This window comes from Prunus persica, chromosome G8, assembly GCF_000346465.2.
Source record: "Prunus persica cultivar Lovell chromosome G8, Prunus_persica_NCBIv2, whole genome shotgun sequence".
Taxonomy (NCBI): Eukaryota; Viridiplantae; Streptophyta; class Magnoliopsida; order Rosales; family Rosaceae; genus Prunus; species Prunus persica.
In genome coordinates this window covers 18,702,283-18,716,014 of record NC_034016.1, presented here as the reverse complement: position 1 = coordinate 18,716,014, position 13,732 = coordinate 18,702,283, and the positions used below count along the sequence as shown (strand labels likewise).

The 13,732-nt window shown below is 33.7% G+C and overlaps 1 protein-coding gene across 1 annotated transcript; it reads right to left on the bottom strand.

Moving 5' to 3' along the window:
- On the bottom strand, positions 832-4,488 carry LOC18768534 (transcription factor bHLH62). Its single transcript, XM_007201120.2, has 8 exons — positions 2,818-4,488; positions 2,415-2,642; positions 2,250-2,315; positions 2,069-2,137; positions 1,883-1,954; positions 1,558-1,770; positions 1,367-1,451; positions 832-1,259 (listed from the first exon to the last, which is right to left on the bottom strand). Exons 1-8 carry the CDS (start codon positions 3,796-3,798, stop codon positions 1,222-1,224), a joined length of 1,752 nt encoding a protein of 583 aa, XP_007201182.1. The 5' UTR covers positions 3,799-4,488; the 3' UTR covers positions 832-1,221.

Below are 13,732 nucleotides of genomic sequence, written 5' to 3'. Positions count from 1 at the left end.
GTCTCCATGTAATTGGCTTTAAATTTCATGGAGACAAGACTGTCAGACTACAATTTTCTAATTGTAATTATTAATTTGCCTATCATTACAACAATTATATAATAAGATATGTAACTGTTGAAGTATGCTGTGCACCACATCCAAAGCATCTTTCTAGTAATTAAATTACACTAATCTGCAGACCAATAATAGACCCTTGAATTAAAAATAATGATTAAGGCTGCAATGCACAAATCTTTTGCTGAACCCAAAACTTGGATTTTTACTAACCACCTCTCAGAAAAAGATTAGTCTAAATTTTAAAGGGTATCTTTCCAAACCTGAACTCCACTACAAAACCCTTTTCTCCTGTTTTTCTATTGCCATACAATTTAAAAGTGGGTGAGATTATAAAGCTCTTTGATACATTGGGCCTAGTCAGAATCTCACCATTGCCAACCTGGGATTCTTTTGATGTTCTTTGTATAGTTGTATATCATAACTAAAGATTTTCAATGGAGTGGTTCTAACTTCTAACTTCTAACTTCTAACACCTCTGCTGCTGCTGCAGTTATTCATTTTTCTATTCAGAACAGTAAAAAGGGAACAGAAGCTTCTGTTTTTGGATAACCTGTGAAAATTACAGATGCCCAAAATATGGCAGAAATCATGGTTGACCCCAGCTCAAAATTTATAACCAAATGTCTTAATCATTCAAATTAAGACTTTTTAGAGAGGAAGAGACCCCACTCATACAGCTGGTTGCAACACAAGTTAGAATCAAATCCAAAAGATTTAGATGCAAACTTTTAACAGTGCTCCATTGACATGACCTTTGTGGAAAATTACAAATGAAATGACAATAGACAAAAATTTCTCATTGAAATGAAATGACAAAGCTCTTCCTCTAATTAATTAGCATTTGTTATTTTACATGGTGCTGTAAGCAAAGACTTAATTTGCACCAGAATACAGAAATTTGCTTCTGGGATTTTACAGTGGATGAAAATTAGACAACAAAATTACATTGAAAAAAAAGAAAGAAAAAGATGATGAAATTCAAGGGCAGAAAAAAATAATGGCTCTCTTTGATCAATAGACCTAAAGATGATAAAGGGCTTCTTGGTACCAAGCAAATGATAAAAGGCTCAGTAGCAGTCCATGCGATCTTCAAATTTTTATATCTTGTATATACAACAGCATCCCCTCTGTCCATTATGGAAAAGACTGACAAAATGGTGGTTAGAGCTCAATTTTCATGTGGGATACTTGATTTGAACCTGCAGCATAAAAAAGAAGAAAAAATAATTACCATTTATGAATTTATGATGCACAATTTTATACAGTAGGGATTTGAGAGGGTTTTTAACATGATTTTCTTACTCACCATCCAATTCTGTTTCCCTATTTGGATTTTGACCATACCCCATTTGGACAATGGTTTGCAGATCATCTTCACCAAATGCTGGAAACTGGAACAAATTAACCACAGACAGAGTTAGATGACTTATCAAACTACCAGAAAAAGGTACTTTTGGCTTGGAAAATTGTGCGAAGTAAAACTGTAAAATAAATTACCTGAGGAATGCCTTCGCTGCTAAAACCACTGAGTGGAGGTAACTGCATCCCAAGGCTTTGGCATAGTGAGGTATCTAAGGGGTCCACTGCTCCATTAGAAATGTTGTTCTGTAGTGCTGGATTTTGCTGGCGCTGGTGGCCATAAATGGCTTGTGCCGAGGAATCTAATGGGAATATTGGATGTTGTGGCAAAGAGTTGTTTTGTTGAAATATCTAAAACCAGAAAAACCAGCAAAATCCCAATTCAGAAAAGTTGGAAAACATATAGAAAAATATATATATATACAGCCATTAACTTTGTTGAGAGAATAAATTATGAACCTACTTCTTTTGACATTAGAGCATCCATGTTGAAATCCAGCCTGGTGTTCACAGAAGCCAACTTCATAGAGAGGAACTGCACAAGAAACATGCAGGTAAGGGAAATGACTTGGAATCTGCCATACAATTTACAAGCATCCGACCTTGTTGACCTTTTTTTTGTATTTTTTATCCATAAATGTCATTTTACCTCGACTTGACGTTGTAATGACTGAACATAATTTATAATCTCATCAAGCATAAGTGCTTTTCCAGTGACCTAAAACAAAAAACCAAAAATCAAAGTCATATTAGTAAAAAGGACACACCACACATTCATGCACCTTAAAAAGATAAAAGCTTGTCAGTAAAATTCTGCATTTTTTGCAGACCTTGTTACAGCCAGGTACAAGATCTTGAAGAAGCTTCATCCTTTCACTGATCTTCTCTCTTCGGACCTATCAAAATTACATAAACCCATGTCAGGATATTGACAATATAAAGATTTTGGAGGGAATTAAATTAAACTGAATTTAAATTCAACGCATAATTCTTACCCTTTCAGCTAAACTATGGCTGTCAGTGGCTTGACCCCTTCTTGCTCTTACATGAATGTAGTCCTTGGGAGGCTCAGGTGGCTTTGCACCAGTCTTGGTTTGCTTCTCATCACTACTGGTGCTTCCCTTTGTATCCTCCTCTGCTTTAACAGAGCCATTTTGATCATTCCCATTATTTTCATTTGGCTTGCTTCTCTTTGCATTAGAATTATCATTAAGTTCAGCCCCCTGTACCCAAAAACAAAAAAGAATCAACATTAAATTAAATAATGCTGCAATGTATGATCAAAGTAAAATGCTGCTTCGACCAAAAAAAAATGCTGCACAAATTTCAAAATGGGAAAATGGATAAATTTATAATTGTATGTATGTATGTATGTATGTATGTATGCAGAGTATGTACCTTTGTAGCAATGGGAGATGGGGATGATATTGGTGGAGGCTCCTTAGCTTTTCCCTTGGAAACTGATTTTCTTTTCCTGGAATTCAAATCCATGGAATTGGAAGCTACCAACCCTGTCTCCCCATTTGGGTTTTGTTCAGAAAGTGTTGATTCCTCTCGAGAAATGGGCAATTCATTTCGATCCTGCAGCAAAGAATTCATCTTTTCTTGCAGACCTGTCTGAGATCCAAGTGCCTTAAGAGCAGGGCTGCTCGAAACCCGAGGAAGCTTACCATTTCCCATAATGGCATTAGATCTATAAGGCAGCTCAGTATTGTTGTTGCTGCTGCTGTTGTTGTTCATTCCAAGTTGGGTTGTTCTGCCATTGAAGCTCCTGCTCCCAAAGCATGAAAATTTAGCAGCTCTTTCTGCAAATCCAGGGTCAGCTGAGAACTCAGCCACACTAGAATTCAAAGGCATGGGCTTTCCCATATTGGGCAGCTTTTCTTTCTTCAAATGATGATCCATGATGGGCAAGCTCAGCTTAGGAGGCGAGTTCAAAGGAGTGCTATAACATGAAGTGTTGGTGCTTGCATTTCCATTTCCATTTCCATTTCTACCCATGTAAGTATTCGCCTGAATTCCCAACAAGGACTGAGAGTGCGGCGAGATCTCACCGGAGCTCCCAATGTTTCCAAGCTTCCCTATCAACTCTCTGATCACAAAGCTCTCATTGGAGATGTTGGAATTTGATGCCGCCGGGGAAGACACCATTGAACTCAGAGCTGACTCGAAGTGGATGTTCTGGTCGGCTGACTTGTCCCAGTTGGGATTGTAGAAGCAATCCGGTGACTGCTCTGATGAGCAATTCCGGTCTGCCGTGGCGGTGGCTTGGATGTCCATGGCGGTCGAGAACGAAGAACGCCATGCCGGCATTGAAGATGTTTGCTCAAAGTGAAGTGGTGGTGGGATTCCAGCATTTAGAAAAAACTCATTCTCCATGATATGATCAGCAATTTGTCAATCAGTATGAAAAGGCTGAAACTTTAAAATGTTGCAGCTAAAAAGATTGTTTCTTCTTTCTTCTTTCTTGTTGGGTTATGTGGAGAAACAGAGAAAGAGAGAGAAGAAAGGCTTCCAAAGCCAACAGGTTGGTTTGAGAAAGAGAAGCAAGAGGAAGTGAAATTTGGGGTGGTGGAAGATACAAATGTGGGGTTTGATATATATGATTGCAGATGAGAGAAGGAGAGTAATGAGTATGATGGTTTGGTGCATAAAAGCTTAAGCAAAAGCAGAGACAGAAAGAGAAAGAGAAGCAGAAAGGAGAAAGAGAGGGAAGGAGGAGAGGGGGAAGGGGGTGGGTTGTGGGGAGATTAAGTTAAATAGGGAAAAGAGGAGAGAAAATTTTCACCAAAAAAAAAAAGAAAAGAGAAGAGAGAAAAAGGTTAGTTTGACTTTTTGCATTTTGGGGTTTTGAGTTTTTTTTTGTTTTTTTTTTTTTTGGCTAAAGGGCAGGGGTAAATTGGTAGTTTCACTTTGGCCACCTCCGGAAAAGGCGGGAAGAGGTGGTTGCCGGGCCTTGGACGTCAAAACACCTAAAATGTCTAATTGTCCAATTTCCCTCTCGAAGTAAACAATCCACATCCACTGCCCCTAGAACAAGGTATGGAAACCACTACCAAAGTTTTTCTCTACTTCTTTTACTCTCTTTGTTTGCACGTATTCTTTTCATGAAGGATGTTCGAACTTGATTGCAAGTGAGCTGACTTATTGACCTACTCAACTGACTTAATCCACATTTGTTTCTTGCATGTTTTTATTTAACTGCAAAATAAAGACAAATTTTTTTGGTAGTTGAAAGAATACACACGAGCATGTAGTCCATGTACACAAACCATAAGAACCATTTTGGGTTTGGAGGACAATTTGGGGTACAACTAATCATGGCTTGAATTGTGAAGGCTTTTAGCTTTCCAATTCTAACTTTGTTTAAAGCTCTCGGACCTTTTCATGATTTCCTCCCCAACCAAATTGACTTGGTGATGGTGTTAGAACTGTGGGTCAAACATAATAGTTGTCCGACATTCCGATATCATAAGTCGGGTATCTTCTCAAATTGCACCTACGCCTAATAAGATAAACTTTGTATTTGAATACTTTTTTAAAGCTCTCATATCTTTTTATGATTTCCTCCTCAAATAAATTGACTTGGTGGCGTTAAAATTGTGTCGAATATAATAATTATCTGACACGTTTTTTAAATTGAATATTTTCATGAATCACACCGACAACTACTAAGTTAAACTCCGCATTTGAATTCTCTCACAGTACTTCTAGTAGACTTTTATGTCTCCTTATGCTTAATCAAATAGAGCACAAATGAATTCACCACCCTTCATGGAATTGTCAAGAATCTATAGAGAAAATCCCCAATAACCAGGCACGTATGCTCATTGGGCCATTTGGGTAATTTGATTTTTTTTTTCTTTGTCTTTTTATTTGGAAAATGGGGGTGTTTGATTGGGGGGCCATTTGGGTACCTAAAAATAGGAAAATCCATCATCTATGACATAAGTGTTATACCTGACATTTGACGCGGTTTAAAATAACCTAACCTAAGCTTTGGCGGGGGAAGGGGTTAATTTCAATGTAGATATTCCCCAACTCCCTCTTGTTTATGTAATTTTTAAGAAACCCTAATTTTATATTCAGCAATCATTTGAGTCAACACAAGGGATTGTTTGGATTAAAAGTCAAAGTGAATAAAATGGATTCTGTTTTATTTTTATTGAACAGTAAAGTTAATTTCGTCTACGTTCATGCTAAACCAAATTTTAATTGTTCATCTTGTGGAAAACATAAAAAGATAATATATATAAATGTGTTTCTTCATCAAGGACTTGTTTATGGCTTGGTCAATGATTGAATTAAATGGGGCAAATGGGCGGTTTACCCGGGTTTGGTCTGGTTCACATAACAGGCCAACTCTCTCTCTCTCTCTCTCTCTCTCACAGCTGCCCGACTATATGTTATGTATGCTTTTTGAATTGCTTAGCAGCAGCAACCCACTTTCTAAGAAATACAAGAGAATCAGAAGCACTTGTTCCTATAAGTTATTTTTTGTATAGCTGTTTCCCAGCCTTGAGGCATTGAATTGAAACTTTTCCTACAGTTTTATTGATTATTATTGTTACCCTGCAAACATTTGGCCACCCAATTTGGTAACTTCCTCATGAAAATACAGTCAAGTCCCGTCTACTCCATTGCACACTCTCCTTTATAATGGGTTTGTCTTATGTTTAGATAGTGAGATGTTACCCTAGTAGAAATAAATGTTTTGCTCCCCTATGTCGAATTAAGCTAACTGTATTATAAGTTCATATTCCAAGCTCAAATTAGGAGTTTTGGATTACATTATTTCAACTCGTCTAATTGCAGTTTTGTCACTCATAAAATATTGAATTTTACGAATTGTTCTGCAATATTGACCTATTCATTTGCTCACACACACATATGTAAAAATAACGCGTGAAACTCACAGAAGACAGCCGTGTGTTTATACGTCAAAGTAATTCATCAAGTGTGTTGTGATTCCTTAATTGCAACATGAATGAGAGATTCCCCGGTAAACAAATCATGATAAACAAAGTCACTGTCTTAGAAAAGTTTTCAAAAAGCAATATGAAACAAATACTAAATGTGTTTTAGGTCAAGTACTATGTCTTAATAGTTGTGACCAACCCAATCCATTTTTTGGATAAATTCATGTATCTTTCAAGTTTTTTTTCTTCTTTATCAGGCATCCGCGCATGTGTATCTTGCTAGTTGGAGACCACGTATCCATTGCTGGCTATCTATCATTTATGTATACAGCAAAAACCCTGTCTGGATTTAATATTTACGGTCCTAAAGTTTTCCTTCCATTCAACCAGACTCCATCTCTGACTACTTTCTGGTCACTTATCAAAAAATTATTTAGGGCACGAAAAATATGCATCACATGAGATTTTGCCAACCCTCATGGGCCATGCATGCATATCTCCTCATTTATGAATGTCTTGCCCATCGATCTACATGTAGCCGTTATCATGGAACATATTTATGATGTATCTAACTACATATATATATATACATCAGTGCTGTTATTTCTATCCACGTGTCATATTTTTCCACTCACCTTATCTTTAAACTTTTAAAGACAAATTTAACCATATTGTAAAATGACTTAAAAAGACTTAAGGAAAAAAAATTAGAGAAAAAAAAAAGGCGTAGACTTCTCAAGTTCTCACAAACCCTATCGTTTGATAAAAAGAAAAAAAAACACAAGAAAACTACGACTCCGTGCTCATGATTCCTCTTATGACTTTTCAGTGCTCAGAACTTAATTCTCAAATAATTTTCTTCTCTTTTCTATTCATTCAATCAAATTGTTTATGAAGAAGAAAACAACAAGAGAATCAAAGTTGAAGAGAACAATTTTGGCGAAAAAGTAAGGAAATCCTATTTGAACAGAATTTCTAAGATCTTTACGATTACTTAAAGCATTGGGAGATGAGTATTTCTTGGACTCTTATTTTTTTTCTTAAACAAATTAAAAATCTAAAAACTTGGGGATGAATCAACAATTCTACGATTTGGGCTCTGTTGATTACACAAAGAACATTCCTTACAAAACCAGTTTGGCTGAGAATTTTTTTGAGGCATGAGAAGGTGAAGAAGGCTTAAGGGGTTAATGAGTCGTTGGTTTTTTTAGGAATGCAATAATTTGGTGGGGGATATTTTGCATGAAGATGTGATGAAGAGTATGAAATACATAGTGAAATATTTGATGAAGAAGGACAAGTCATGTTGTACCAAAGGAAGTTTGATTTGAGAGATGGTGTGGTTTTCATTGAAGGCAGGGAGAGATGTATAGTAAACATGAGAGACAGAGAGAGATAAAGCGTGAGAGATGAAAAATAAGATACAGCAAAAATGAGAGAGATGTGTGGGCCGTCAGAGAGAGAGAGAATACGTGAGCAAAGAGAATAAAAAGAGAGAGGAAATGAGGTAATAATTAAAAGGATATTTTAAGAATATTGGTGGGTAGAAAAAATAGGATTGTATTTTTAAAAATTTATATGGTGGGTGGAATGATAAAGTGGGTGGAAATAGCAACAATCTATATACATACATGAATTAATATGTCAACCGACATCTGAGAACATCAAATTAGTTTTGAATTAACCTCTGACCCTAAAGCTAATATAGAAAACAAATTTAGGGATTTAAATAATATCTATACATATATACTTATATATATATATAGATATACTGAGAGCTTCAGTTGATGGATTCCCCAAATAAACTCTTGTAAGGCCCACTTCGTATTGTATTTCACTAATCTAAACTGTCTATTTTTAGATATTCATTCAAAAATCATCTCTACAAAAAAATCACTTGAATCCGATATTATTTGACCACTCAATTGAATTATTGACATTTTAGTATTTTCTTGAAACAGTGTTTATTGATTTTGTAGGACACAATTGGATCTCGAAATGGTTTCTGATTTGTCTAATTTTTTGCAAAGATGATTTATGAATGAAGATCTAAAAAATAGATAATTTGGATTGTTGAAAAAAATTTTATAAAATACCCAAAACAACGTCACTCAAATAAAATTATTTAAAGAATTCTTCAATAAAAATAGTCTGATATATTTACATATTATATATATATGGAGAAAAATCTTGGCACCAATTGCACTGGTTTGTCACATGGCCTGGTTTTACACTTGCAAAATTGAAAAACAAAATAAATAGTAGTAGATATTTATCAATTTCGTGGCTTGGTTAACTGGGCAACTCCACCGCCCTAGTTCTCCACAAACAAGATTGTTATTCAGCATTAAATGTTAGGAGGATTTTGGGTCAAATGTGTACCTAGAAATAATTTTAACATGTGTGGAAACAATCACGTACGTAAGTTATAAAATAATATTATATCAATTTGCGTGTCGGTTTTAAGCCTTCACCTGTTTTTTCTTCTTTTCTTTTTTTTGTTGTTGGAAGCCTTCACCTGTTTTGATTTCCCCTTCTGCATGGCTTGTAATTCAAGATGTCATATATTTCTCTTTTTCTGAAAAAAGATATCATATGATTTGCATGAGAGTAAACATAGATATTTCTCGGGTTTTGTGTTGTGGTTGTGTTTGTTATTTTAGTTTTATCATTAAAACATTAAGGCCTGTTTGATATCTTACTTAAAAAATTTGATTAAAAAATCATGATTTGTTTTTTAAAATATGAGTTTTTAAATACCGATTTTATGGTCTAAAAACTTGTTTGGTATTGAACTTCAAACTATTTTTAAGATTTAAAAGAAATTAAAATTAAAATAAAAAAACTAATTTCCAAATTGAAATTAACAAGAGAGAGAGAAGAAAAAAAACTGTAAAACCTCACTTTTTTTTGTTTTCAATAATATATGTGTTTTTAAGTTTTGTTTAAGTTTGTGCTTTTTAAAATGGGCCTATCAAATAGGTTTTTTGAACTTTGGATTTAAAATTTGTTTTTGAGTTTATAAAATTGAATCAAAGTAAGATACCAAACGGCCCAAAACATTTTTTGCTGAAATTGGAGAGGTATGAAGTAGTGAGTACTTATAAATTTATATGATATATGTTCTTAGATTCCAAATCACTCTGATTCATTCATCCCTTTTTTTTCAAAAGAAATATTACCATTTTAGCGTTTTCTTCTTTCAGAAAAAGACATTTCTTGGGTGGTGATCATTTCTTTTTTATACCAAACAAATTAAGTATTGTTATATATGACTGTTTTTAGAAGTTCATATCAATCAGTTTCGCTAATCATGGTTGTTGGAAGGGTTGTCAATATAAATATATTTTTCCTTTGCAAAATTTTAACTAATAGTACTAATTAAGTAAACAAAAAACCCGCTTAGAGACGTTCTTAATAATTTATTTGATAGCAAACAAAAACTAAATTATATGTATTTTTGTTGTTTTAGCCAACGGGGCCATATATAATTTCTATTTGTATATATGTAGCTTATACATATTTAATTAATTCAGAAACTAATTAAATATACGAGTTCTGTGTAATGCCAAATTAATTAAGTAGGTTTCGTTTCTAAACACATCAGGCACGTACTGCAGGCAAACCCTAATTGAATAGAAAGCTTGTGTCATTAATTTTTGTACATATTGTGTCCATAATCTAATCACACTTACGCAGCACGAATGAACACAAGGAATCATTTTGTACTAATTGGGCGGTGCCTTGTCTTTCATTGTTGATTGCATTAGTGTGTGTATGTGCAAAGACAAACACACAACTTTTTATAATTTAATTCTCTAGTCATCACTTCCTATTTCAACAAATTTTACCTGATGTCGGTGTTTAATTTTTTAACAAGAATTTAACTCTCGTTTTGTCTCTTATACTATGTTTTACCTGATGTCGGTATTTAATTTTACAACAAGAATTCAATTCTCGTCTTTTCTCTTATATCGGGTCTTACTGATGTTGGTATTTAATTTTAAGAATTAAATTCTCGCTTTTTCTCGTCCGGCGTCTTAGACCATCTTTTCGTTTAAAGGAGAATCACTAATTATGTGAGGAGGGTTATTAGAAAAGGAGAATTGACACCTTATTACTTGTAAAACTAACATACATAGGATAATGACAAAAGAAAAGAGAAGATAATAAAATGTAAGTATTGGTTTCTAAAGTTTATAATTCTTTCCAAATTATATTGTGTAAACAAACAAAATCATTTACGTAATGGATTGGCTTTGTCTTGCTTTTGGTCTGTCCCTTGTCTTGTACTTAGCACTACACACAGAAAGTAAGCTACATATAAAAATCAAACCCCAAAGTAAGTAAAAGAAATTAATAATAACTATATGTTAAACAAAATTAAAGAGCAGATGATGACCTCAGTTTAAGCCAAACACACGAGAGAGAGAGAGAGAGATTAACTTAATTAATGGTTTACAGGTGATGCTGGGTGGAGTGCTTTGTTGCTTATGTTTTTTAATTATTATAATAAAATAAGAATTAACATGTGAATTATTATGCACAGAGTAGACAATGTAAATTAAATTAAATTAAATGTTCATATTATATACACACACAGAGAGCACTTTGATAAATTGTCCAAAACCACAAGTGGTGAAACTAGCGGCGTAAAACATCGAAACCACTACAAATATATGGGTGAAAGAATTCATGTCCCTACAGCCTGCCTACTCTCGAGCCTGGCCTGGCATCATCTAGCTCACAATTATGCTAAGGCTAATTCTATACTTTATATATATAGTTATTTTTTTATTCGGATGTTCGCATGTTATTATTTTATGGATGCTATTGTAAACATACGTAAAGGTAGAGAAAGATAATACAAAATACATGAGAGACTTTAGAAAAGGCCAAATGAGAGAGAAATTTTTTAAAAGAAGTCAAAATGAGCAAAATTGCCCTTATTTATTTTTGAATTTTTCAAGGAATTCTTTACATTTGCATGTCTTTGGTTTGAAAATTGAGAGGTTTTTATATCTTTTTTGAAGAAAAAAAATGAACTTTTTCCAAAAGTGAATTTTTTTGTAGCTAAAATCTAAATTTACTAAAATACTAGCCTCTCCACACGCGCTTCCGCGCTTGCAAGAGGCTTTTTAAAAAAAATAAATAAATTTATTTTAGAATTAAAAAAGATAATGAGTAGTTGTGTTCCATAAAAATAGGATCCATTATCTACTTTTTCTTTTTTTTTTAAATTTTTTTAAATATGAAAAAGTGTGAATTTACAATATTATCCTCATTTAATTAATAATTTGAATTCTTAATGTTTGCATTAACCAAGGGCATTTTCCGATATTTTGAATATTTCACCATTCTCTGTCTTTTGCTTTATATATATAGATAGATAACGTTCGCATAATAATAACGTCCAAATACCCATATAAAAGAATTTATATATATAAATTATATTTTGAATGCAACTTCTTTTTTTATATTTGATATTGGTGACTTTACGATATTGTAAGGTAAGCATGGGCTGGCTTTGCTCGACGTCAAGCCGAAATCAAGACCAAATTAATCAACTTATCGGAGTTATTTTTAAAATTTGATAATCAACCCAAGTCAAGCACTTGTCCATTGGGAGGACACTTCAACCGCACAGTTGATTTGGTCGGACAATTTTTTTTTATATTATTATTATTATTATTATTTTTTTCACAAAACAATCTTGGGCCAAAGAAAACCTAGACCCAAGAACAAGCAAAGCCCAAATCAAACGACATGTATATTGTCAAGGATAAATCATTATATGTACCCAATATATAAAAGGAAGTTCATCTTCAAGGCTGAAAATCCCAAAAAGCACTGAGATTATCACAATTCAGTATTTGCAGATAATGATAAAATAGTAGATATGGTTTTAGTCAAGTTAGCTAGAATGGACGTGGGTTTCATTCTGCACCCGAGTTTGAATCTCTTTTCTAGTAATTTAGATTAGATTAAAATAAAATATTATTTATAATAAAAAAATGATAATGATAAAATATCCTTCAAAAAATACATCGACATTAATTTTTAATTTAAATTAGGTTTCCAGTTTCTTTTGTAGCATAATATTGGTTTATAATTTCTTACTTAGCCCAAGTTGAAGCCCATATCAAATGTTGTGAAGTTGTGGATGCGATTTCCCAGCCCATAGAAAGCAACACAGTCTGCGTGTTGAAAACTTGATCCAGTGAGTGTTGCTTTGATTTGACTACACTTATACTAAAAGCTCGTACACCAAGTTGGACCTAAATCTTTGTCAATTTGCGCTGTACGTGAAGTGGAGGTGCACCTTTATAACTCAAAACCCATGCATTCTGAAAAATCCATATTTGTATTGAAGCTAGGTTTTCTATTCTACGGGGAATGGAAGATTCGAACTCAAGATATTTTTTAATATTATAAATAGAAGTATCACTAATTTAATACTTATTTAGATGTGTTCAAGTTAGCTTAACTAAATTAAACTAAAACCAGAGTTTTAAGTACTTATCACGTTTTTCTTATGACCCGACTTTATCATCTACATTATATCCCATGGTGCAAATGAAAACGACCTGCGTTTGGTTTTTACTGACTATATACTGAGACGAGACGACATCGTTGGAAGCATGCACACGTAGAAGCAAGAGTAGGCTTGTTCACTATGGGGGATCAAATAGGCATATATATGGATGTTGATTGCCTCCTTCTTTGTAAGTCCTTCTTGCGAATTACAGTTTGACACATATGCAAAAATAATTCATAAAAAACACATATGTAAAGATTTATACACAAATATCATGCTGTTATTGACAGGAATATATGAACTTTTGCTTACATGATAAGAAGGGAAGTGTTTTCCTATAGGTATAATGTCGAAATCATGTTGACATATTGTGGAAAAATCAAAATGTATGGGGGCCATCACTATGATGAAATCTAGACTATAGGTACTGACTAGGTACCACAATACACTTTGGCATTATTATTTAATCGTGGACCCATCAGACTCACAATCATCTTCATCTCTTATTACAAGAGACGTGACTCATTGTATTGGTGGACTCCACCTCTATTAGAAATATGGTATAAAAATATGGTAAGTCTAGCATTATCTTTAGAATATTCCGTGCTTGGGAGTGCAAAATGTCAACACTCTAATACATGCAAGTTATTTTAGCTAAATTATCCTTTTAATCCCTGTAATTTAATTTATTTTATATTTCCGATATTTCGTTAATTCAATTTTGACATGTAATTTTGTTTAGGTAGTTATATCAATGCATATTAGGGTTATTGTGAAGAGGAACAGACGTACGGATGATTTGGTACACATCAATTACATACCTTAACAATCAGGAATTATCCGTGCACAAGGTTGC

Coding starts and splice junctions, on each gene's coding strand:
- LOC18768534 (XM_007201120.2), bottom strand. CDS start 3,798: ATGGAGAATGAGTTTTTTCTAAATGCTGGAATCCCACCACCACTTCAC. Junction 1,452..1,557: donor GCAGCGAAGGCATTCCTCAG/GTAATTTATTTT, acceptor AATTTGTTCCAG/TTTCCAGCATTTGGTGAAGA. Junction 1,260..1,366: donor TAGGGAAACAGAATTGGATG/GTGAGTAAGAAA, acceptor TTTATGCTGCAG/GTTCAAATCAAGTATCCCAC.